This window comes from Ambystoma mexicanum, chromosome 4p (assembly GCF_040938575.1).
Source record: "Ambystoma mexicanum isolate Mex_15411 chromosome 4p, UKY_AmexF1_1, whole genome shotgun sequence".
Classification (NCBI taxonomy): domain Eukaryota; kingdom Metazoa; phylum Chordata; class Amphibia; order Caudata; family Ambystomatidae; genus Ambystoma; species Ambystoma mexicanum.
In genome coordinates this window covers 280,467,011-280,494,234 of record NC_090927.1, presented here as the reverse complement: position 1 = coordinate 280,494,234, position 27,224 = coordinate 280,467,011, and the positions used below count along the sequence as shown (strand labels likewise).

General features: G+C 45.2%; 1 protein-coding gene across 1 annotated transcript in view; it reads left to right on the top strand.

Annotated features, from left to right (window-relative positions):
- LOC138453202 (adhesion G protein-coupled receptor F5-like) overlaps positions 1 to 27,224 on the top strand; it is a 1,258,340-nt gene that overhangs the window by 188,450 nt on the left and 1,042,666 nt on the right. The window contains exon 3 of the mRNA XM_069605829.1: positions 13,862 to 13,925. Coding sequence (XP_069461930.1) covers positions 13,862 to 13,925 — 64 coding nt within the window. The remainder of the gene's footprint in view (positions 1 to 13,861; positions 13,926 to 27,224) is intronic.

Sequence of the window (27,224 nt, the reverse complement as noted above, 5' to 3'; positions counted from 1 at the left end):
ACCTGCCGTGCATCACTGGAATGCACTCCCTCCCTCAAGGTCAGAATGAATCATACTGACCCTTCAGCAAGGTACTAAAGACTTGGATTAGCGCCTAGCAGTCGCCCTATTGGACTCTCACACTGTTTTTCCATGACTATGTTTCACCCTACATGTAACTGGTTTCACAAGAGCACCCTAATGCACCCTGATGCTGATGAAGGGCTGAGGCGCTTTACAAATGCAAAAAATAAATACATAAAAATAAATGTCTGCTGTAGCACCGGTGGCTTTGTCTATCTGGGGAGATGCAATGTGTTGGGAGACAAATTGTATTACCTTTGTTAAGGAGGAAAAGTAACTGATCAATTCCTCCCCCAAAATAGACGCTCCCTTGTGAGCATGAGACGCTCGGCTGACAGGAGAAACTTGGGGGTGCATGGGCTTTGTCTATCTGGGGAGATGCAATGTGTTGGGAGACAAATTGTATTGCCTTTGTTAAGGAGGACAAGTAACTGATCAATTCCTCCCCCAAAATAGACGCTCCCTTGTGAGCATGAGACGCTCGGCTGACAGGAGAAAGTTGGGGGTGCATGCGGCGTCCCATGACCACTTCATAGGGCAATAAGTAGTGGTCTTTACTGGGCTCCGTTCGTAAGAACTAAACAAAGCAAGTGGCAGACAGTGCACCCAATTTTTCTTTAATGTTGTGCAGTTTTGATCATTTGCTTTTTAACAGGCCGTTTATCATCTCTACTACCTCATTGGCTTGGGAGTGGTAAATGGTGCATATCCGGTGCCTATTTCCAAGTAATGCCTCCAGTCTCCTTCAGCTTTGCTTCCTGCTGCATACACTCTGCATCTTTCAAAGGGCCTCGAGCACTCTGCTTGCCACGCCACTTTCCCGGATAGGTCTGGTTTCACCCATCCGTCCATAGCCCTGCTTCCACAGCAGACTACATTTCCACAGTACTTCCTGCTTTTAAAGTTCTTGCCACCATGATTGGTCAAAAAAAATGACTATACCGCTCACTGTTGAAATGGGAGTCCTGCATTACACTTGCTGTCTATATGTGTGTGTGGTAATAAAGTGAGGATGTGTTTCTCTAGTTGGTCTCTTCCTCATCCCAGTACAAAACTGGTGTTTCTTGGGAAATGGTTTAGGGGAAAAACAGGGAAAGGATTGACAGTAGCCTATAAAGACTTTAGGGACAAAAGACTCATTAGGAAAGGGAAATGGGGGGATATCATGTCACTTATAAGGGCGCCTCATCCCCACTCGCTATATCCACCCAGGTGACCTTCCCTCACATATCCACTCCCAGGGTCAGGATCCAAGAGCGATGGCCTTACCCTGGCCGCCCGATAGGAAGAAACATGGGGGGAAAAAAAGTAAGGACACCTCAGTTTCTTCAAAGTGGCTGAAAACAAGAATGGAAAAGGAGACTTAGCAGAGAGGAATGTTAAGAGGGGAAGCATGGCAGCTGTAGCAGCGGAGACCATGTACCGCTCATGTTTGAGGTTACTGTCATAGAGGAGCCCGAGGTTAGGAGCTAGGGGAGCGGGACGGGGTGAGTGTGTTGACATGAAAGGAATTGAGAGGAGGAAATTAGGAGTTGGAAGGATGGTAGATAGATGATTTCAGTCTTTTATGCAGCTAATGATTATTGCTTGTTTCTCACATATATCTATATCTGTATGGATGCAACAACCCTGAGCATAATTTTATCACTGCAGAAACAAGTGCGCCAAACAAAGTTAGCTAAAGCCTAGTCACAATGGCAAATTGGTCCCTAATATTTTAAGCTTTGTAATTGCACTTTATTCAGACACTAGTATCCAAGGTCCTTTGGACAATATAGGCAATCGTACTGCTAAAATTAAAACACATATGGGTTTCCGGCAGGTTTGTGTACAGGCCCCCGAATTCGATGTGGTTTGGATTCTATTTAGGATTCCATATCTATATATTTCCATCCAGAATATACCAGCTTTAGATTGAAAGCAGTTATCAGTACAGGTCAGATGAAATGGATTAACCTAAAATATGGGCGTTTTTCTCAGATGTCAAACCTAAAATATTACAAGGCTGTGGTGTATGGACTTGAGAACACATATTTTATTAAGGAAAATATCCTAAATAGATTAGATGGCTGAGTATGGAGACAGGTCCTAAATTGTCCAATTTTTCTGGCCTTATCAATTTTCAGGTTCAACCATTTTCCCTGTCAAGCTTTCTTCAAATGGCAGAGGTTGCAGACTTATTTTTCCTTTACTTGGATTTTCAACCAGAAAGCTCTGTAAAAATAATACAAACATTTCTATGAAATTGCAATGATCTTCTGGAAATGTTAGGGTTTTCCATGCCATCGCTCTTTAAGAAACAGTACTTCAGCGGTTGACTATGAGATAATCAATTTGGCCTTATAGGTGTTATAATAAGAGTTGGGTTCTCTGCCACATTTGATCAAATTTCCTAACTCTGATTGGGGAAATTTGTTTGTGTTTTAGATTAAATGTGTTACCCACACTGGAGGTATTGGGGGCATTGGTTGGGAAGATACATGTAGAACGTTTCTGCTGCTTTGTGGCAATATTAAGCAATTGTAAACCTTGTGCCAATTGTGTCTAGAATGCCCCTCTTTTTATGACATGAGCTTTTTTGAAAATGTGTACAATATTCTGAATCGATGAATACAGATAAATGTTGGAAGTGTATATGAATGGCCAAGTAGGTTTCGCTAATTTTATCAATGCTGATACTTATTCAACAAATTTTACCTGAAAAGTAATGGGTTATTAAAGATAAGGATGGGTGTTAGGGCTGAAACTACCCGCGAACCCCAGGAATACACGTACCCCACTCGCACAGGGCCAATTGCGTGTAAAACTTCCCGCGAACCCCAGTAATACACGTACCCACTCGCACAGGGCCAATCGTGTGTGAAACTACCCGCGAACCCCAGTAATACATGCACCCCACTCGCACAGGGCCAATCGCGTGTAAAACTTCCTGCGAACCCCAGGAATACACGTACCCCACTCGCACAGGGCCAATCGCGTGTGAAACTACCCACGGACCCCAGTAATACACATACCCCACTCGCACAGGGCCAATCGCATGTAAAATTTCCTGCGAACCCCAGGAATACACGTACCCCACTCGCACAGGGCCATTCGCATGTAAAACTTCCCACGAACCCCAGTAATACATGTACCCCACTCGCACAGGGCCAATCGCGTGTGAAACTACCCGCGAACCCCAGGAATACACGTACCCCACTCAGTATATACGTGATTTTTATTTGTGCACACTTTTGTAATGCGCATGGATGCTACCGCCTTCCTTCGTGTAGTGGATGTGTTTAGGCCTGTGCGTGTCTTTGCCCATGCGCGGGTTTGCCCTATTCGATTTCATGAATACGTGTGGTTCGCGTGCGTGTGGGCGTTCCGTGTACTTCCGAGCAGTACTTCCCCAGTTACGCCTTCTTTTTCATGCGTTATTCCCCATTCCGCGTGTTACGCCCCCTGTTCCGCCTACTTTTGTTGTGTGCGCTGCGCTAAGTGCGCTCTCGCTGTGCGCTTAGCGCACGCTGTTTGGAGCCGTGTGCGCCAGCGTGCGCCATGCACGGATTTGGCGCACAACCAGTGGGAAAGTAGCGTGGCGCCTTCCTTGAATCGCACGCGTGCGCTTTCTTTCTCACGCTTGCGCCTCCTTGCGCTGGGATTTTTGGCGCACGTTTGTTCCATGAATCAGCCCCTTAGTCAGGAATGCTATTCATTTCATGCCTGCCTAACCCTAATGAAATTTATTTAGGGCTAATTTTTCTAGACAGTGCAGACTTAGCAGGATCCTTATTGTAAATTATAACCTTTTGTTCTGGTTCCAATCCCCCCGCTTGTCAGTGACTCAGTGTCTCCCTCTAAGTGTTTTGATTTTATGTCTATTCCATCTTTATTTTGGTTTACAGTGTGAAAGAAGTCATGCAAGTCATCCCACGCATACTCTACACAGCTTAAAACAACAAACCATATGGGTGGGCCTAGGTTCCTTAGCTTACAACGTACATCAGCGTGACGTGGAACCAGTATTATTTTGCACCACACATGTTTGCCACGAGATTTGTGATGCTTGAATGCAAAACTTCATCTTTGTCTTTTAGATTTTTAAACAGTTGGGTAGCGGAGATGTCTAAAAAATTAGACCCTGTTTTTAATGTGGTGCCACTCCATAACATAGGGTTGCGAGTTCACTTTCGAACAGGAGGTGGAAAATGTATTCTACTTTTTATCCGAATCTGGGGTCTTCAAAATACAGTCGTAAGGAGCAGTATTATGATGCACTAATTTGTGTGGACCTTTCATCATATCTTACACCTTTCCCTGTAGGAAGGAGTGGAGGAAAAGAACATGTTTTTACACTTTTTTTCCCATATGCTCACTGAGGATCCTTTGGCTTGATGCATTTGATATGTTTCTAATGCATCTTCAATGGTGTCTTTGGAGTGTAGTGGGTGAATTGTATACTGGTCTAAAATGTTGGCTGCAGTAACAGGATTTACACGTTCTTGGCAGTTGCTGGTGAATCTTGAATTATTTGGGTGACTTCTTTTTTTGTTTGTGTTTATAAGCCTCTTCATTGAAATGTGGTTATGTGCTGCTTGTGTGAATTCATTCACCTTGACAGAATTTGAAAAGATTTCTATATTGACATTGCACATGTTTAGAAGTACTTTTTGTTATTTATTGAGTAATTTAGTTAGTGGTTTCATTCTCTTTAAATTTAACATAAATAATGTTCTCTTTAGTATAAATGCGCTGTCAATTAGAGCTTTGAGGATTATTCTCTTGCAGTAGTTTTTAAGGGTAGATCGTGACTTTTCAGCTGTTTTTATAAGATTTTGAAGAACTCTACAATGGAACATTTTTTGCAACATTATTTTTTTGGATTCCTTCATAGTGGTTATGTTAACACTGGTTGATATGGTGTTAGATTAATTAGTAGATCTGCTTTTCTCTGTGTATCTTTTTTTACTTTTGGTTTTAGTAAGGGGCTTTACCTTTTTTAATCGTGGCTGATTTACTTTTCTTGAGTGAGGTTACTAGCTCTTTTGTTTTAATGTTTACTATACATTGTTTTAGAGGTGGATGAGTATATCGCTTGCTTTTATTCTTATCTGCTCTATTTTTTCTTTCTTTTCCACAGAGTTGGTTTTTAGTAGCTATGTTTGTTGGGAAAACAGAACGTTTGGGTTTAAAAGTTTTGGAATGTATATGGATGTATTGTGCATGGATGTGTGGGTGTGATTGTAGAGATGAATAAAGTATTGTGTGATTGTGTAGTGGGATTATAGTTGTGGTTGGGAAGGTTTTAAGAGTAAGAGTGTGGACAGGTGTGATGGGTTTGGGTTAGTGAGTAAGAGACGGGTGGTGTGAATGAATATGTAGGGACATCATGATGTTTTGAGGAAAACAGTGGGTGTTATACCGGTGGTGTAGAGATGGGAATAGAAAGAGTGTGCATGTAACAATATAATTAGTAAGAGTGAAATACATGTTGTTGATTTTAAAAGAATACTCTAGGCTAATATATAGTGACACTACAATGTTACAATAATAGAGCGATGAATACTATACTAATGTAGTTACTTTGTACGATGTGAGAGTGTTCGTTTTTCAGTAGATGTCTTCAGGAATGTTCTGCTTTCCTGTAATTGTACAAGATAGTTAGTAGTTATATATGTTATTGGTCAAGTACTTTTATCAAGCAAGGTTGCTGTTGATTAAGGTAGGAGGAGTTGTTAGGAAAAAGAGTTAATAAAGTTGTGTTATGGATAGTGTACCAAAGTATGCTAAGCATGTAGGTATGTTGTTGGAACAATTGGAGTATGCATAGTGGTGGTTGGGGGATTAGAAAGAACGGCAGAAATAGGTGTAAGACAAAGGTACATGTGTAGGTTACTTTAGTGCTGCTGATTTAAAAGAAAGAAGTGCTGTATTTGTGAGCCAATGCATTTCTAATGTGTTGCAGTGTTTTTAAATAATAGGGAAAGTGTGGCCTAGTGGTAATGGAATGGCAGATTGTTGTTTCATCAGTGTTTGGTGTTTTATAGTAGAGGTTGGAAAACAAGGTACTTTATATGTAAGGTCATGTATTTGTATTTGTATTTTTATATTTGTAGCGCGCATATCCAATTGGAAGCAAGCAAACAATTGCATCTGGGTGCAGGTGGAACAAAGGATGAGAACCAAAGAGCCAGTATTGTCTGCAAAGTTATTCAAAAAGCTAGTTTTCAACTTTTTCCTGAATTCAAAAAGAGACTCGATTTTTCAAAGGTCATAAGGTAGGGCATTCCATGCTCTTGGTCCTGAGCCAGCAAAACATCTATCACCCCAGGTCACAGATCTTGAAGGAGGAACCACCCATGATATGATAGGTTATTTATAACGCGCTTAATACCCAGAGGTTTCAAAGCGCAGACCCGGGGTTCGAACCCATGGTACTCCGTGACATCTTGCTTTCAAGGCGAGCACATTGCCCCTGAGCTATCCTCCCATAGATGCTGTCCTGAAGATCGAAGACAACTGTCCGGATGATATGCAGAGATTTTTGACACAAGATAACGGCAAACAGAGGGTCTTGAACAATACCCTCTGCTGTACTGGTAACCAATGAAGGTTCCTCCAGTATTGGGTGATATGACCTCGTTGTGACAGTAAGAAAACCAGCCTAATGACTGAATTGTGCGCAATCTGCAAGCGCTGAATTTGCATTTTTGGGCATTGCATTAACCTAACCTGGAGTTAACCAGTGCACTGACAACCAGGGGGCAATCTTTTTGTGAAATCCGTGGTAGCAGAGGTTATATCAATTTAAGGTGATAGTATATGGATTTTACGATATTGTTTTACTGCATAGTCCAGCCTAAATGTGCCTGCCAGTGCATACGAGGTTCTTGACCTTAGTGGCAAATGATATGGGGACCTCAAAGATTTATGTACAAGACATATGTTGCAGGGTTTTAGCCAATTTTGTCTTTGGTCCAAACAGGATCATCTCTGTTTTACTTGGATTTAACTGGAGCTTATTAGCACCACCCAGCTCTTTATTTTACTGGCGCATCTTAACACTCTATTAGTTGCTTCCCTGAACGTAGGTCTGTGTATCATTGGCATAGGAATGATAGTGGGGGCCGAATTCCAAAATGATATCCAGCAAGGGGCGAATATAAATATTGAATAACAATGGCAACAGGGATGAGCTCTGGGGCACTCCGTATTCAACTGGTGGGGAATCTGAGATAAAACTCCCCATTTTATTGTGCTGGGTTTGGTTATTCAGAAACAAGGTAAACCATTGCAGTGACTCCTTAGATACGTCGGCCACTGTATAGAGTCTTCAGATAAGGGTCTCAAAGTTGACAGTATCAACGGCTGCCGAGAGGTCCAGCATAACTAGCATGCTGATTTGACCCTCATCGGAAGCCTTTTTTACATGTCATCCCAGACCATCAAGAGAGCCGTCTCTGTCCAGTCCGGATTGGTACAAATCCAATATCCCCCGATCTTCCAGGAATTCTTGTAGCTGCAGTGTGACATTGTTTCCAGGTCTAGGAGAAGCCGGATTTTCCTTATCCACCATCTTAATATTGGGTTTGGTACTTTGTACCGATAAGGATTCCAGAGCAATATCTCTCCTAATCTGTTCAATTGTATTTGTAAAAAACAAATTAAACTCATTTGCTAATGACAGGGAAGAATAAGGTGTGCAATTGTGCATGGTGGGCAGGTGAATTTATTTACAGCTGCAAAAATATCTTTTTGTCTATTTTGAGCCTGGTCTATCTGTTTTTGAAGGCATGTGGCTTTGGCTACAGCAATGCCTTCCTTGAATGTGTTTAGTGCTGTCTTTGCCTCTGTAAGGTCTACAACGGACCTAGTCTTTAGCCACAGCTTCTCCTTTCGATGATGCTCCTTTTTTTGCATCCTCAGTGATTCATTATACCACTGATTGTTCCTGCTTATGGGTTTGTTAGTACTAGTTATAGGAGCAAATCTATCACCGTTTTTTGGAAGACAGGACATAAGATTTACATATAATTCAGAACAACTTGAGTCCTCCGAACATGGGAGTAACCCTTTAATTTGATCCGCACTAGTGATGACGTCCAGTTTCATCTTACTACGTGTAAAAGCTGAGTGCTACAATCTGTAGTTTTTTTGTGTTGCTTCTGTTCCATCGGAATAGAAAACTTTAACACAGAATAGTCAGACCATGTAACTGGGAAGTTCTTGTGGTGATCCATTTTCTTCCCTCTAAACATCACTATGTCCAGGCAGTGGCCACCTACATGGGATGCCATTTCAGTTAGTAGGCAGAGGTTGTGGGAATACATAATATCCTTAAGCTGTACATATTCCACGTTGTCTGGCATTTATTTATTTATTTGATATTCAGAGGTATCATGTCGCTATATTACATTTATAGTACGGCATGAGTGAAAGCTACAGAGTGGCAGTGTTTGACAATCATAATGGTTCAAAAGCAAATCATTCATATTTGTTAAATAGAAAAGGTTTTGATCTGTTTGCGGCACGCCTGGTTCATTTCTGATTGAGGGGGAAGCGAGTTCCAGAGTGAAGGGGCAATGACGGTGAAGCTGGAGACCCTGCTCGTTTCCTGGTGAATCTGGGGGTATTCAGTAAGATGGAGGAGGAGGAGCGCAGGGTGCGCAGGTTAGGTTTTTGGAGATGCGGTGACTGAGATAGGGGCCTGTTTTTTAGAAGCAGCGATGAGTAGCGGAAAGTACTTTGAATTCAATGCAGTCTTTGACGGGGAGGCAGTGGGCTTCACTTTTGATTTAGGAGATGTGCTCTGAGCGTTTGAGGCCCCAAAGTGCTCTGAGGGTGTTCTGTGTTAGCTGTAATTTTTGGAGATTTTTAGAGGAAGTCCTTGCTAGGATGGCATTGCAGTCGTCAAGTATCATTATATTGCACCAAATATTAAAATCACCCAGGATAATCAAATTTTAATCATGTAGAGCCACTGCTCCAAGGTAACTTTCAGGGAATTTGAAGAAAGGGGCCAACTTGACCTAGAGGTCTATAACCCAAAACAAAATGGTAGGAGCAATTTTGGGAAGCAAGTAATGTACAGGTAAGAAGTTGTGAATGTGTATCCCAGATTGGAGTTTGAGCATTAAGAAATTCCGAGGATGATCTTGCAATAATAGCGACTCCTCTCCCCTGCCCCTTATGAGCTCTCTATTTGCCCATTTAATTTGGAAGTTCTCTGGCACCAATAAGTGAAAATATGCAGCAGAGTAGTCTTTGAACCAGGTTTCTGTTATAAAGGGAATAGCCAGTTTCAACGACACAATAAGATCATTCAGTGCAGTGGCATTCTTTATTGCTGATCTGGCATGATCATGGCAATCTATAGAGAATCAATAGAAAGCACACTCAGGCATATTCATTATTTAAGATACCCAGGTGTCTAATTTTATTCAAAGCCCTCAGGGTAATAGTGCCACCCCTATTCCTTGACTGTAAACCTTGCAGGTCCCCGACGGAGTACGGCCAAATTATTCTTCCTTCGCAACACCACTTTATATACACCCAACGGTAGCTGCAGGGTGTCTCCACCGCTCCAATACATAGAGTTATAAAAATTATCAATTCCTACCAGTATTTACCACCTGACAGTAAACAGAATGTACCACACCACAGTCGGGGACAATTTCAGGCAGAGGCCCACACCGACCGGTGAATTTTCCCTAACAGGCCCAAACAGGCTTCGAGTCAGCACAGTCTTTTGACTCTGCGTCACGCACGTGTGACGCGGTCGCAGGTGTAGTGTTGTATATAGATACTTTGGTGGTATACACATATGTGTGAGCAGGAGGACAATGGTATGTAATGAGTGAGGTTGGAAAGTGTGACATGTTTATGGAATGGAAAATGAAAAATGCTGAGCGTTTACAAATGTTTCTTTTAAAGGAGCTCTGTGTGCAGATGGAAAAGATTGGTAGCACTTGGTGTGTGTAAGTTTAATAAGTTGGCAATAAATGCATACTTGCCAAACATAATCTATTTCAATCTTTTTTTATTTGCGTTTTGGTACTTGTATTTCCACTTTTCCCATTATAAAATGCTGACTACAAGTTCCAGATTGCACAGAAAAAACCAGGGCTGGATAAGCACCGCTAGATTGGAATGGGTTATGCTAGCAAGAACATATTACTCTTCCTCATGTCAAGTGCCACTGAAAAATGTTGTAGAAATATTTTTCAACTGCTTTTTCTTGCTTTTAGGAAAAAGTTACACACAGTGCTGCTACAGATGCACATATTCATTTTTTTACTTTTATGAAAATGCTACTAAAAAGAAACCTTTTTAAACGCATACCATTTTATATTTTTCATTCAATATATATGTCACGCTTTCGAATCTTCCAGTCCAGTCCTGGTTTTTTTCTTTGCATTCTGCGACTTGTAGTTCAAGTTTCATAATGGCAAAAGTGGAATTGCAAGTCACAGAATGCAAAGAAAAAAATAAAGGCTTTACACGGGTAGTGTAGCTCAGTGGCAACATGCTCGTCTTGGAAGTAAGATAAAACAGAGCAACATAGGTTCGAATCCCGGGTCTGAAACCTCTTTGGTATTAAAGGTGTTATAAATAACCAATTATAATTATAAGTACCTACAGATTGGAATGCATTATGTTGGCAGGTAGGCATGTACTGCCAACATGTTAAACTTCCATACCTAGTGCCACTTAAAAAGGTTGTAAATATTTTTGCATCAGCTTTTTTTTCTTTTAGAAGCAAGTTACTGCTATAAATGCACATATACATTTTTTTAAATGTCATGAAACTGCTCCTATAAAGACATATTTTTAAACACACAGCATTGTAAGTTATTGCTGCTTGATTTGAGGAGGGTGCTGAATAGTGCAATGCATGGCATTTGCTAGAGTGGTTAAAAATAGCATACCTGTACTATGTCTTGTAAGATGCAAATGTTGTTGAATCTTGAACATTTGCAGTGGCATTATTGCTTATTGCGGTGCGCAAGCAGCTGGTACATCTACAGTAGCATGACGGGTGAGTTCATTGTCATTAGTGGTGACGTCAGGTTTGATCACAATTTCCATGGGTGTGATAGCATAATTACTCGCAGGATTGCTAGTCGTCTTGTTTCTGTCAAGGGTACTTAGTAAGCTTTCAGTAGAGAGGTGGATTGATTGGCACAATGTTACTACCCAGCGCGGTGGGAACATTTACAATGTCAGTATAGGCAGATATCTGTGTATCGCCACTTGTATCTGCTGCATGAGTGGTGACACATACATTAATCTGGGGATTGCTCGGCATATTGTTACTACTAGAAGCGTTGGGGATATTTTCAAATGCGATACATTTACAATATGATAACTCAGAGGAGTCCTCTCCAAGCCAGGAACGCCAATAAAGATTGTTGTTGTTCCCTGGTGAGAATGTATTTAGGTGTACTCTTTGTAATTTTGGTGTGATCAAGTCCATTGCATATCTTTCCCAAGGCAACAGTACACCAGAACATGCGACGTTCCTAAGATAGACAAAGGCATACTATTGTCATATGGCATGAAAACTTGTTCTGGGAGAGAAAACGGAAAATATGTGTCTGCACTGTAACTTTGTTTTTTCTTTTTTGCCATGGATTAGCTGCATCATCTTCACATATGTTTTAAAACTCAAAACTCAAACAATTGTCACTTCAAATACATCCCATCCTGACAGTACAAATTTATAAGCCGCCTCCCCCAAAAAACGATGTACAGGGTAGTGTTTCTACTTCAATAACCATCCACTCACTTCCATTAGGTCAGTTCTGGGATTGTCAGTACACAGCATATAGCGGGCCTACAATGCAACAACAAAAACACACACAGTGACCTAAGACGTTTCTCCCAAAATATATCCCGATTTGAAATGCATATAGGAACATATTAAGGGCTAATACTAACATATTTACTGAAGGGGGTTGACATACAATAATTTCAAGACATGGCTGAACATGTTCATTGTTTAGATACTTTGATACATTTTTGTATTATAAAGATACCCCAGTACAGTGTATTAATAACACTTTCTGGGAACACTGTGCAATACAGTTCTCTGACTCTTAAAATGAATTTAAAGCATAACACATAGTTTCACTAGGTAACACTGGGATCTGTCATTATTGCTGGCATCCACTCCCTCCAATATCCCAGCTAAACAGCAAAAATATATGCAAGGGAATAATTGTACATACACGCCAAAAAAAGATGTGAGTGCATTCTTCATGTGTTCCTGTATTATGGGTATAAGAGACACTGTTTTGCAAGTCTGAAAGCTTGCAATTTGTGATACAAGAACATTTGATGACATTTAATGTTGATTGTTAGCATAATAATAATAATAATAATAATAATAATAATAATAATAATAATAATAATATAATGATAATTATTGAGACCTATGAGTTGTGGTGCCACGTTAATTTGCTGCCTAAATTCTCATTATGAGTTTGGTGGTAGTGGTACATCAATACAATTTGTATTGCTGCTCTGCCAAATTGCAAGTTTCTTTGATGAAACTCTCCAATTATGCCTGTTTTTGTGTGGACGAAATGTTAACTTCACTCAAAAAGCTTGTGGTATTAATTTTAATACAGCAATTCCTTAACAAAATACTTACATGTGGATGTCAAAGTTTTCTGTAGTAGATTCAAGAGCAGAATATGAAGGGAACCTTAATATTCACTTAATGCACCTGCATATTTTAGCCACCTATCTATCAGGACATTTATGGCAATCACATTCTTATTAAATGAAGAAAAACTCCAATTACATCCAGTCATGCCCACCTTTTATTTCTTTCAAAGGCTATGGGCTAGCCACTGTTCATCATTCCCTATCACTTATTCCCTATCACTTTTGCGGCCCAGATGTTGAATGCTTAGCCTTCTCTAGGCCAATACATTTTAAAAGTTCTGTGTAAGCATTAAAAAAAACTGGGTGTTGTCTAAATAAGTTAATTCTACACGTCCACAAACAGCCCTTTGTAAGCATGCATCCAAGTATGTATGCATTCATGTAGGTAGGTGAGCTTTGTAATGCAGGACTAGTTAGAAAACAGCAGTGCACTGTCAAATTAAGGGATTCAGACATAGAGGTGGGAGAGAATCACCTTGTCAGTCTTTGGTGCTCATTTGTCGGTGAAGTATTCCTTGAAGAGCAGAGTCTTCAGATCTTTCCTGGAATCTTGGAAGGAGGGAGCCAGCCTGATTGTAGCAGGAAGGTTATTTCAGAGTGTGGGAGCACAGGAGGAGAATGCTGGTTTTCTGGTCTTCTTCTTGCACTTCTTGGACTCCAGTCTGGTGATATCTTGGCTCCCAGTTTGCGTTGACCTCCTGAGATGATGATCTTTTCAGCTGTAAGTATGGTGCCCTCTTTGACATTATAGCTTTGTAAGTGATCCATGCTCTCTTCAAGGTGTTGCGGCTTTGAGGGCTGACCAGAATAGTTCCTTGAGAGTGCAATAAATGTGGTTGAATAGTCTTCAATTCAGCGATTAGACGTTCTGTGGCATGGTGGACACAACTCAAGTACTACTCTTTCAGGGATGCCAGTGTAGTGGTTTGTACCCCACATTCTTTCTCAATGCAGATGGCAACATGAGATCATCTTGGAGAAAGTGGTATTTACTAATTATCGAAACATAATACACTAGTTATGTTTTCTGCTAGTGGCATATTGACACTGTGTCAGAAAGGAAGAATAAGCTTGTGATACCTGAATTACTTTATCAACAAATTAAACATCTGAAATCTAACCCAAACTCTGCTTTTCACTACAGAAAAACATTGAAAATAAAATGGTGGACAGTTTGTTGAAAGGTCGATGGAGACCGAAGCGTGCAGGTGAGTTTAATGTGTATTTAGTGTAATGCACGGACTTTAATATTAATGCTAAAGCTAATGAAAAATAGATTGAAAGCAGTACATGTAGGTCTCTTTAAAACTGCAGGCAACTATGTTGAAAGAAATACATTCAAATTTAAGAAAAGGCACACACACTCAAACCCACACACACACATTGGTAAATTTAAAAAAGCAAATCCAGGTGTAATGAAAGTCACATACACCCACTAAAGAGAGCTGCACCCACATATTTAAAGAATAAAATATCCATGTGAGTTCAGAACAGAACACACAAGATTCCCGAGAACATTAGCACGGAATTCAAACTTGCATGAACCAATGAAAACAAATCAGCTTCTGCATGTACATGGCTTAACTCATAGACCCCCTACTAACCAGTAATTGCTTATACATCAAGGGCCTGTACATAGTTAATGCATTCAGTATCTCACCCCTGCATATGGGGTTTGTGGGCTATAAAAGTGTCTTGATTGTTTTGTTCCCATTAACTTTCTCCAGTACCATATTGATGCTGGGAAAAATCAAATGTTTAATCATACTTGCATTATGTGAAATGGTTTCAGTTCTGCGTTACAAAAAAGCCAATGCTAAGTAGAATGTTAGAATGCCTAGTGCATTTCTGAGTAGCACATTATTTTGAAGAAGATATTGTATTTGAAAGTAGATGGCTTTGTGGACTTATACTAGTGGGATTGATATAGGCAGTTACAATTCCGTTTTGGTCTATCTGTTTTTTATAGATACGATTTTAGTGACCCAGTTGTCTGAAACTGAACTGTTCTTTTAAATAAATTTCGATTGTTGACTACCTCTCTGTCTGTTGCTTGATCAGAATTATACAGGTGGATTGTATAAATGGGAACATTAGATTAGCGTATCATGTCTGCTTGAGCCTATAGAAAAACGTATAAAATACTAAACAATATATGATATCAGGAAAACATGACACTCTACAAAAAAAACACTGTTTCCTGTGTCAAAAAGTCAAAAAGAGCACAGAAAAAGAAGGGAGATATTTCCAAAGCTTTTTGTGACATTTTAATAGTCTCGATGGAAGGCTTAGATTTGAACAACTAACCTGTGATTTGTGTGTGCTTTCAGAATAAAAATTCCCTTTTTGAATTTCTTATCACTGAAATGTTAGGGAACGTTTTGTCCAAAGCCAGGGCTATTTAAGTGAACCATCACTTATAAATGGCTTCCAATCCAAAGCTCTGCCAATGCAACGAGGGGGATAAGCAGTGCAGCATTTGTAAGGCTCTAATAGGAGCGACTATGGATCATATGCTGGACTACTGCCTCTCCAGGACAGGTAGAAAAGGTTCATCACACATGGAAGCAGTGCAGTTCCTCTAGAATACAATCTGTAATACTTAGCATACATGTGACAACTGATGCCTGGGAGTAACCCAGGGGCAGGTCCCTGGGTGAAGGCACAGAGTGCCCATGCCTAGGGCCAAACCTGATGTCACGGCAATAGTAATAAGTGTATAGACAAATCCAACCTAAGTGGGCTTATGTGGGAAAACTGGTCGATGCTGGCACAACCAGCATGGACATGTTGGTATAGAATGCATTGCAATATTCTTGGTATTTTAGGTAAGCCAATGTTAGGTTTTTACGTGGGGATACTGTCCTATATTGGCACAACTACATTACTGGCAGTATTGGCAAAGCTAACATGAGTTATCATACGTTGGAATTCTGACATGTAAAGGAATACTGGCATATCTTGGTGCATACAGTATGGACATTTCTGCTTACACTGGCAGAATACTGGCATACAATGTGGGGAAAGGCATCAAAGAACTACATCGGAAATTGCTCCTTTTCACGGTTAGTATCCTGGCATAATGGATTTTCTCATGTTAGCTTGGGAAACCTATTTTACATTGTGTAGCTTTCCGACAGTTTTTTAAAGAAAATGTGCGCTTTAAAATTGACCATTTTAATCCATTATTGAACCTGTATTCTCAGGGGGAGAACCCTTTTGCACCCCATTAGTTGGTTGGGCGTCCTTCTCTTCGCTCTGTTACACATGCATTCATGAGAAATATTTATTCTGCTCCAATAAAAGTCTTCTCTTGCCGCCACTGCAAAAGATGTGCTGCAGTTTGACCTAAATCATTTTAATCAGTAGACCAGAGTCGATGAATGCTACCTCATCTGGAAAAACAAGTAAAATGTATGACTCTTATCGAGAGCATATAGTGAAATCAAGATCCCTGGAATTGTAGGCAGTCACTGATCAGTATAGCTGCCACGGAGGTCCATGGAATTACTTAGAAAATGTCCTGTTGAGTGTTAGCCCCATCCTCCACGGTCAGAACGGTAGCTTCTAGGAGCAATGCACATCCACTGACAACATCATAAGGACACATTTGGAGTGTTCAAAACCATAATAATTACCTACCTAGCCTGCGCTCTCCCCGCCTGCCGTGACTGCAACACATCCCCAAATTCCAGAGGTGACTGCTTATGCCGCAGCGGGGTCAAAGAGACATCCCCACTTGAGGCAGTCTGATTGAGCATTAAGTCTCACCCCTCTGCTGCACCTCCGTACCGCAGCTCTCATATTGCACTAACTACAGACATTGGTCCTACGACCGCTCTTCCAGCCTGCTGTCTTCCTTGATGCGACCCTGACGACTGCGCAGGGTTGAACTTAGCCTGATACCACGGCTGCTTTGGGGTAGGCACCTGCTCCATTCACACTGCAGTCCTTTCCATACTAATAATACTGTAACTTTCACTCACTACTCCTGGGAACCTCTGCTGTACTGATCACTAAACCTGCCCAGCCTCGGGGCTCCCTCCCTGCTTGCCTACCCTGCTGCTCCTGCACTATCCCTGCCTGTGCGTGTCAAACCGCAACTCCTGAACCCTGATACTAGAGGTTACTCATCCCTGATACAGGAGGTTGCTCCCTCCTACCCTGAAGCTGTGCACCCCCCACCCAGCCCCTGGGCTCCCTCCCTGCCTGCCTGCCTAGCACTCCTCATACCTGTCCCTGCCTATACCTGTCAAACCACAACTCTTGATCCCTGTTACTTGAGGGCTCCCTCCCCTATCTACCTACCTCATAGGGTCTATCTGAAGCAACCTAAACCCACCTTAACAGCTCACTCCTTCCCCCTGAACCAGCTGTGCCCACCTAACAGCCTATGAATGCTCTGCTGCCTAGACTACTCATCCACGTATACCTACTGGGCCATCTGCTAACACCCTGTTGCCGAGACCGCTCACTCTTCCTCTCTATGATCTAGAGTGTCCTCCCTTCTGCGACGAACGTCTTGTTCCAGTTGTATTCACCTAACAGCTTTTAAACATTTTGCCTACAAGGCCACCACCAAGACCACCTGCCTGCTATCACTTCTCCTCTTGTCATTCGCTTTGTCTGTCCCCTCCCTCCTCCTCGCTCACCACCCTCTCCCCTCCCCCTTCCTCCTCCTCCCTCCTTTGCTTCTCATGTCTCCCCCCACAACATACCCCCATCCTCCCCCTCCCCCTCACGCCCACCCTCTACATCCTAACCTTATCTACCCTCCCACTCTCAAACCCTCTAGCTTCATAAACTTTGGAATGCCAGATCCATTTGCAATAAGACAGCTGCGACACTTGACCTCTTCTTTCGCCTCAACCTCCATTTCCTTTGCATCACAGGAACCTGGATCCCTCCTATAAATACCACTGTCTCTGCTTCTCTCTCCACCTCGTCTTCCTCCTTCTTTCATGTCTCTCGCCCCTCTGGCCGCGGCGGCGGCATTGGTATCATCTATCATCCTAAATTTCTCTAATCTACCCCTAATCCTTCTCTCCCTACTTTCTCCTCCTTCGAATATCTTTTCAAACCCTTCACATACCCTCATGCTATCTCTTTCTTAATCATTTACAGACCACCTAGATCACCTCCTCTCTCTCATCTCCCCCTCCCCTACCTCCCTCACAGTCTTTGGAGACTCCAACCACTCTCGAACCTCCCCTCTCCTCTCCATTCTCGACTCCTATCTCCTCTCTCCACTCACTACTCTTCCAGCCCACTCCTCTGGCTCCACTCTTGACCTCATCTTTACCTCAACCTACTCCTCCTCACCTGTTTCCTCCCTGCCCACTCATATCTCTGATCACGTCTTACTCTTCTTCTCCCTTACCCACCCACCTCTCTCTCCTTCCAACCCCTCGCCCCATCCCTCCTTCTTTCATCGTGACCTCCGCAACTTCAACCCTTCTCTCTTCCTCAACTCATGCTACTCTGTCCTTCCACTTCTCCCTGACTTTTCTTCTCTCTCGGCCAATGACGCCCTTTCCTCACTGTCTTCCGCTATCTCCTCCAGTCTCGATCATCTTTACCCACTTACTCCCTTCCACCCTTCTTGCAAACCTTCCCAACCCTGGCTATCATCTCACCTTGTGTCAATGCGTCGTCTTCTTCGCCGCCTTGAATGATGTTGGATCAAATCCCCTACTCTAACTAACCAATCTTCCTACTTTTCATATCACTCTCTCTATGTCTCCTGCCTCGACTCAGCTAAGCGCTCCTACTACTATAACCTTCTCCACACCCTCGTCGAATATTCCAAACCCTCTCTCGCCTCCTCTCCCCTCCAACTCCTGATCCCTCTGCCAACTCCTCTCTCTCTCCTTCTGACTTTGCAAACTTTTTCTCATCCAAAATTCAATCCCTACACCAAAATATTCTCCTTTCCCCCTACTATGCTCCTCCCCCCACCTCATCCTCCCCTATCCCCACTTGCACTTCCAACTTCCCTGCCTCCACATTCAACCACTCTGCTTGCATGTCCAATTTCGAGGGGTTTGGGTCCTCCGACGTATTCCATATCTATGACAGTAATCACCACAGCTGTGCTGCTTCGGAAAATCTTTTGGCGTCTGCGTCCTGCGTTGATGACGTCAATACACTGTCCTCGAGGGCCTCGAGCCGACATCACCGGATGTTATAAGTAGGACGCACGATGCCCATAGCCTCAGTTCCTTTTTTTCTGCAAACATGTTCGCTTCGACTCTTCTGAGTTCTGTTCTTTTGGTTCCTCAAACCTGTTCGTTTGTGAATATCTATGATGTCCTCGTCTTCTTCTACCCCGCGGCTGGGTTTTAAGAAGTGTCGGGAATGCAGGTCCAAGATGTCGTTGACGGATTCACACGTCGCTTGCCTCTGGTGCCTCGGTGGGGACCGCGACACGGATGACTGTGTGGACTGCCAGTCGCTTACTTCGAAGGCCCTGCGGGAGCGAAAGAAGAAGCTTTCTGTAGGTAAGGTGGCTAAGCCCCAGAAGTTTAGGTCCACCGGCCTTTCGGCTGATGATTCGAGGGTTGACTCTCCGCATCGTCGGTCCGGGGGGTCTCGGTCCCGGAGTAGGGCCCGCCAAGTCTCTGCCTCTTCGAGGCACTCACGGAAGCGCTGTGACCGGTCGCCTTCCCCGTCCTCGTCCGAGGACTCCGCCCATCGGCGGGTTGCTGTCCCAACAAGAATTCCACTCCTGCCGAATGGGATTCCTTTCGGCAGGAGATGATGGCGATTTTTCAGTCGCAGGGCTCCGGTTTGACCGCGCCGTCGAAAGAAGCCAGCCGTGACCGTGCCAGAGACACCACTCGCACGCCTTTGGGCTCGAGTGGTCGTCACGATCATCGGGCGCCATCGGGGTCCCGGTCGGACAAGGTTGGTCGCTCTAGACATGCCCATTCCAGGACCCGGTCCTTGACGCGCTCGAGACCATTGGAGCCTTTGAAGTCTTGGAAAGAGACATCGACACCTGCGGCGCCAAGGTCGTCGAGGGACTCTAACGAGGCTCCGCCTCCGAGGAAGCCGTCGATGCCATTGACGCCCAGGCTGTCGAAGGACACGGTCGGGGCTCTGCTCTCGAGGACTGTGTCGATGCTGTCGGCGCCACGCTCGACATCGACGCCGATTCCATCGACGCCCTTGATGCCTTTCGAGGCTGTTTTGTCAGAGGCACCCCGTGGCACGGTGGAAACCCCTAGAAAGGCTCTGGCCAAGGCTAAAAATGTCTTTGTCCCTTTTTCTGTGCCCTCATTCCAGCCTCTTGATTATATTTCTGAGGTGGATGAAGGATCTGAGGAAGGTATGGTTCCTGAGGAGGTACCTGATGAGATTTTGTTTGGGCATAGCCAGATTGAAGTCCTGCGGCAGTCATTGCACGACGCCAGTGGTCTGGACACCTCTCCGGAGGTGGAGTTCTGTAGGCCTGAACCTGGCACCCATGCCGAGTCCTTGTACCGGCGCCTTATGTCAAGGGTAACGGAATACTTGGGGTGGTCTGCGCCAACAGTGGATTTTCTGCAGGGTGACCTGACGGATATCCTCGACCAAAGTCCACCAACTGACCCGGTACTGCCATTCCATATGGCCTTGCAAAGAAGGGTGGCGGTGGCTTGGACTGCCCCAGAGAGTCTCCCGGCAGTGAGCAAGTCTTTACCGCAAAAATACCGTCCAGCCAGTAGCAACCCCGGCTACTTGACCACGCACCACACTCCGGAGAGTTTGGTGGTGCAGGCGGCTACGGCCTCAGCAAAGCAGGCGTCGTACCCTACCATCCCTCCTGATAGGGACGACAAGCGGTTTGATGGCTGGGCAAAGAAAGTGTTTTCTTCAGGGGGTATGGCTTTGCAGGCAGCCAACTCTGTGTGCGCCTTGTCACGTTTCACGCACACTCTGTGGAACTGTATTTCGTTAGCGGCTGATCATATTCCCGAAGGGGAGGAACGCAATGGTTTTCTTGCCATGGTACAGGATGGCAAGGATGCCATGTGTGAGTCCGTTCAGTCGGGTCTGGACATGGCAGATTGTGTCAGCCGGTCCATGGCGGCGAGCACCATAATACGCAGGTTTGCGTGGTTGCGGATGTCGTGGTTTGCTCCTGATGTGCAAGTCCGGCTCCTCAACATGCCCTTTGATGGTGAACATCTTTTTGGCAGCAAGGCTGACGAGAGCCTTGAGAGGTTGCAGACCTCCAAAGCTGCAGCGAAGTCGTTGAGCGCTGCAGTTCGCCAACCTCCGCCTTTTCGTCCTAGGGGACAGCAATGGAGGGGAGGATCCTTTCGATATTACTCATCCTTTAGTAGACCGAGAGGAGCTACAAGTCAAAGGGGCCACCGTAGGAGTGCCAGAGGTGGAAAACAGGGTACTCGAGGTACCAAGGCTGCTCGGGCAGTTGCCTCTTTACCCACAGGCAATGCCGCAGCCGCTTCAGCTCAGTCATGAGGCCATGTGCCATGGTTCGCCAGTTGGGGGAAGGCTGGCGCAGCATCTTGTAGAATGGCGTGCCATTACTTCAGATGTGTGGGTTCTGGAGATCATAGCCCACGGCTACTGTCTTCCTTTCCGGCAGAGGCCTCACGACAATCCACCAGGGAATCTCTCTTTGAAGAGTCTGGATCCACTCCTTGCGCAGGAAATTTAGTCCCTGCTGGAGAAAGGTGCCATAGAACTGGTGCCTGTAGCGGAGAGGAACAAGGGATGGTATTCCCCTTATTTTTTGATTTCAAAGAAAGACGGGGGATTGAGACCCATCATGGACTTGCGCGGTTTGAACAAGCTCCTTAGGAAGGACAAGTTCAAGATGGTTACTCTCTCTCAAGTCCTCCAGGCCCTTCAACTTCAGGACTGGTTTGTGTCTTTGACCTCAAGGACGCTTACTTTCATGGGCCGATCCATCCCAAGCACAAGAAGTACCTGAGGTTCGTGGTTGGCGACTCGAACTTTCAGTTTCGGGTCCTGCCGTTCGGATTGACCTCCGCCCCAAGGGTTTTCAGCAAGCTCATGGTGGTGGTGGCAGCGTATCTCAGGAAAGGGGGATTCACGTCTACCCCTACCTGGACGATTGGTTGATCAGGGTGCGCTCTCCCGAGCAAGTCCTAGATCATCTGTCCGTCACCTGCCACTCCCTTCACAAGCTGGGTTTCTCCCTCAACTTAAAGAAGTCCCACTTGACGCCAACTCAGCGGCTCCAGTACATCGTAGCAGTGCTCGACACATCCTTGGGACAGTGTTTTCCTCCCCAGGTGAGGGCTCTTCACATTCTGCAGATGGTACACAAGTTTCAACGTGCCCAGAGTCTCCCAGCGTTCGAGTTCTTGAGGTTGCTCGGCCTCATGGCAACCTGCATTCTTCTGGTTCCAGAGGCCCGGTTGCGGATGAGATTGCTGCAATGGGCTCTCAAGATGCAGTGGTCACAGTCCGCTGGCAGGATGTCGGACCCCGTTCAGGAGCCGCCTGCAGTCGCTCAGGACCTTCTGTGGTGGGCCGACAAAGGCACTCTGATGAGGGGGGCTCCATTTTGGCTACCCTGGCCGGAGGTGACGATTGTGACGGACGCATCCCTCACGGGTTGGGGAGCTCATGCCAACGAGTTGACAGTCAGCGGTCATTGGTCTCCCGTCGGAGTCCAGACTCCATATCAATCTGTTCAAGCTGAGGGCCATCAGGCTTGCCCTGAAGGCTTTTCCGCCGACTGTGCGAGGAAAGAATGTCCTGATTCTGACGGACAACATGGTGACCATCCACTACCTCAACAAAAAGGGGGGGCAGGGTCACTTCCTCTGTGCAGGGAGGTGATGCAGCTCTGGTTCTGGGCCATCCAGCAGGGAATTTCAATCTCAGAAGTTCATCTGGCCGGAGACGAAAACGAGACGGCAGACGCTCTGAGCAGGCAGAGCGCAATCTCTCACGAGTGGGAGTTGGCTCAGGAGATTCTCCTGGAGATCTTCGCCTTTTGGGGGACCCCTCAAGTGGATCTCTTCGCCTCCAGTGTCAACTGGAAGTGCAAAAGGTTCTGCTCGCGGGAATTTCCTCCAAGAGGAGCCTTAGGAGATGCGTTCGTGGTGGAGTGGTCCTTCCCACTGTTGTACGCGTTTCCTCCAGTCCCCATCATCCCGCAAGTGCTGCGGAGGTTACGGAGGTTCGGTTCCCGAATGATCCTCATTGCTCCGGCATGGGCCCGGAGGACGTGGTATCCGGACCTTCTCGACTTGTCCATCTGCCCTCCACGTCGTCTTCCCTACCGAGACGATCTGCTCTCACGGGAGGGGTGTCAGGTTCTCCATCCAGAGGTCAGATCCCTCAACCTTCACGCTTAGCTTCTGAAAGGTTGAGGTATAAGGATTGGGACCTCCCTGAAGATGTGATGGAGGTGTTGCACTCAGCCAGGCGACCGGCAACAAAGTCCCTGTACCGTTGCCGTTGGAGAAAGTTCTCCGACTGGTGCAGGGTTAAGAATGTGGATCCTTTTTCATGTGACATTCCTGTGGTTCTGTCGTTTTTGCTTTCTTTAGCCCACAAGGGCCTGCAAGTGGGTACCATTAAAGGTTGCCTGGCAGTGCTGTCCATATTTAAGCGCTCGTCTGAGGAGTGTTCTTATTTCTAAATTGCTTTAATTTCTCAGTTTTTGAAAGGGCTCACTAATGTGTTCCCACCGTCACCTTTCCAGGTGCACGTTTGGGATTTGAACCTTGTTCTAAAGTTCCTAATGGGTGCTCCATTTGAGCCTTTACATTCTTGTCCTTTGAGACTGTTAACCCTTAAAACTGTATTTTTAGTTGCAGTCACTTCCGCTCACAGAGTGAGTGAATTACAGGCACTTTCAGTTAAGCCACCCATCACTGTGTTTCATAAGGACAGGGTTGTCCTTAGAGTTCGTCCTTCCTTTCTTCCGAAAGTGGTGTCGGAATTTCATTTAAGCCAGAAGGTCATTCTTCCGGCATTTTATCCTCCTCCGCATCCTGGTATGGAAAAAGAGGGGCACCATAGGTTGGATCCTATGAGAGCTTTAAGTTTCTACATTTCACGCATGTCCCGGGTCAGAGTGGATGGTCAGCTCTTTATAGGTTGCGCTGGAAGGCGTTTGGGACAAGCGGTTACTAAGCAGACTTTGTCTAGATGGATTATCTTGGCAATTTCTGAATGTTACCGCTTGGCGGATAAGGACCCTCCGGCAGACTTATGGGCCCATTCTACTAGGGGTATGGCTGCCTCTACTGCCCTGCATAGGGGTGTTCCTATTCGTAACATCTGTGAAGCAGCCTCTTGGGCTTCGGTCCATACTTTTGTGCGACACTACTCCCTACATTCTATCCATGGGCAGGATCTGGCCTTTGGCAAGGCGGTCCTTTACTCTGCAATTTGATTGGACATTCTAAATTTCTATATTCTAAAGTCTTTTTCCCTCCTCCATACGTTGGTAATGCTTTGGGAGTCTGTCATAGATATGGAATACTCAGAGGACCCAATCCCCTCGAAGAACAAGTTACTCTCTTACCTGGCAACATTCTTTCGATGGGATGGTCCGACGACGTATTCCATATCGCTCCCACCCTGTCTATCTGGCTACAGAATTTCTTATGCGATCGCAGCTTACATTTATGCAAGGCTTTCTGTGGTCATGCTGGCAGAAGATTGGTGCCACACGTTCTGGGAAAAAACTACAACTGTGGCTACGGGCGTTGTGCGTCCTACTTATAACATCCGGTGATGTCGGCTCCACGGAGGCCCTCGTGGACAGGGTATCGACGTCATCGACGCAGGACGCAGACCCCGAAAGATTTTCCGAAGCAGCACAGCTGTGGTGATTACTGTCATAGATATGGAATATGTCGTCTGGCCATCCCATCGAAAGAACGTTACCAGGTAAGAGAGTAACTTGTTCTTCTCTCCTGTCACTCCTTCTTGCGTCTCTTTTCTCCTGTCCAAATCCCACTCTACTGCTGCCCCCTCTGATCCCCTCCCCACCTCTCTCATTCCTACCATCTACCCCAACCTCATCCCCTACCTAACCTCTTTCTTTAACACTTGCCTTTCTCCGCCACCTTTCCTTCTACATTCAAACACGCTACTATTATTCCCATCCTGAAGAAACCCTCTGCTAACCCTCTTCTCACTTCTAAATTTCCCCCAATCTCGCTTCTCCCCTTCCTATCTAAGCTCCTTGAGCGCCTTGCCTATTCTCAACTCTCAGCTTTCGTAACAACTCACTCTCTCCTACCTCCCTCCCAATCTGGATTCCGCCCTAAACACTCCACAGAGACAGCCCTTACTTCCGTACTCAATTCCCTCCTTACTGCTCGCTACGCTAAGCAATCTTCCATCCTCATCCTCCTTGACCTGTCCGCTGCCTTTGATACCGTCGATCACCCCTTACTCCTCAGTACCTTTTCCTCTTTTGGCTTCAAAGGCTCTGTCCTCTGCTGGCTTTCTTCTTACCTATCTAATCGATCCTACACTGTCACCTGGGGTGGCCGCACCTCATCCTGCATCCCATTGGACTACGGTGTCCCCCAAGGATCGGTACTAGGCCCTTTTCTTTTCTCTCTTTATACCTCCATGCTCACTCCCGTCATCTCTTCCTTCGCCATTTCCCACCACTTCTATGCTGATGACACCCAACTCTTTCTCTCCTTCTCCTTCTCTTCTGACCTTCATCATTCCCTATCTTCCTGCCTTACAGCTATAAAAAAAAAACTGGATGTCATCCCATTTTCTCTCCCTCAACACAGACAAAACGGAAGTCCTCTTCTTTCCTTCTAACTCTCTTTCCCCTACTCCTCCTCCCTCTATCCACTTTCCCCCATCCTATCGTCCTATCTCCACCTCTGCTCGCAATCTTGGCATCCACCTAGACTCATCCCTTTCCTTCTCCCAACACATTTCTCTCACCTCTCGTTCCTGTTGTCACCACCTCTACAACATCCGCAATTCAGGTCCTCCCTCACTTTCCACGCTTCTAAACTCTTAATCTCTTCACTCATCTTCTCACGACTCTTCTACTGTTCCTCTCTTCTCTTTGGACTCCCTGCCTCTCATCTGACCCCCCTCAAGTCCATCTACCCCACCCCTATTCGTACTCTCTGCCTCCAAAGCTCTCGTGACTCTATCTCCTCCTCACTTTCTCAACTCGGCTGGCTTCCCTTCCCCTCCCAATTTAAATATCAATTTCTCTGCTTGGTCTTCAAATCTCTCCATGACCTTGCTCCCCCTTATCTCTCTTCTCTCCTCTCCTCTCCTTTTACACTCCCTCTCGCCCTCTCCGCTCCGCTGACCACTTTCTACTTACTGTACCCCCGTCTCCTTGTGCTGCTTCTCTCTTCCGCTCCTTCCAGCTTCTGGCCCCCTTACATTGGAACGCCTTACCTCTCTCTATCAGCTCCTCCCCCACTTACACCTCCTTCCACACCTCCTTGAAAGCCCTTCTTCTCCAATCCCCCCCTTGACCTCCTACCTTTTTCCTCCCTTCTCCCCCATCCCCATACCTCCCCTTCCCTACCTCTCACTGCACTGCCACTCGACTTTATATCATATAACTGAACTTATCCCCTTCCCTTCTCTCCCTTCCTTCTCACTTTCCCTCATCTCCTATATCCAAGGAAATTGTTCTACATATTGTTACGCTGGTTTCTCTCATGTTTGTTAACTTGCTTCTCCATTATTGTATCTTGTTGTTTTATTGTAAAGCGCTTTGGTGTAAAGCGCTATATAAAATTAATAAACATAAACATAAACATAAAGAGAATTTGTCATAAAACGCTCATTAAAAAGATACGGATATAAATGTCCATACTGGGTACGTCTCTTCTCTATTGACATGACAAATTTCAAACCGTTCTCTCACACTAATTTAGATATGTCTAGCCATTAGAAAATATTTCTTACATTTATGTAGTGCCCACTTTACTCTTCCTCATCACAGTACCTTAGCCCCAACAAATCAGTATTCCTCTTCACAGCCAGCCACTACCAGCACATCGCTCTTTCTTATCACAGTACCCCACTGCCACCACATCACTCTTCCTTGTTACAGTTCCCCCCACCACAGATCCTTCAGAATTCGGCAGCACAGCTGGCTCTTGGAGCCCATAGACTCTTGCATTCCACTGATCTGCTGGGAGCCGGATTAAGTTTAAGACACTGGGCCTCATTACGAGTATGGAGGCAGCCATGCCCTTAATAAGGGCATGGCTGCCTCCATACCGGGTCCCAGTACCGGGTTCCTTCAATGAGGAATAACCGGGTCATTCCGACTTTGGGGGACCCGGTACTTCCTCCTTGAAGGAACCCATCCCCATTCCCATCTGAGCCCTCGTAGGGCTCAATGGGAATAGGGAGAGAGCTAATGACCTTTATTAACGGCCCGTTATTAGCTCCCTGTTCCCCTCGCGGGACCCGCTAAGGATGCCTCCCGTAATGAAGGGTGCCGGTTCCGTACCGGCACCCTTCATTACGGGAGCGCCATGGTCGTAATGAGTCCCACT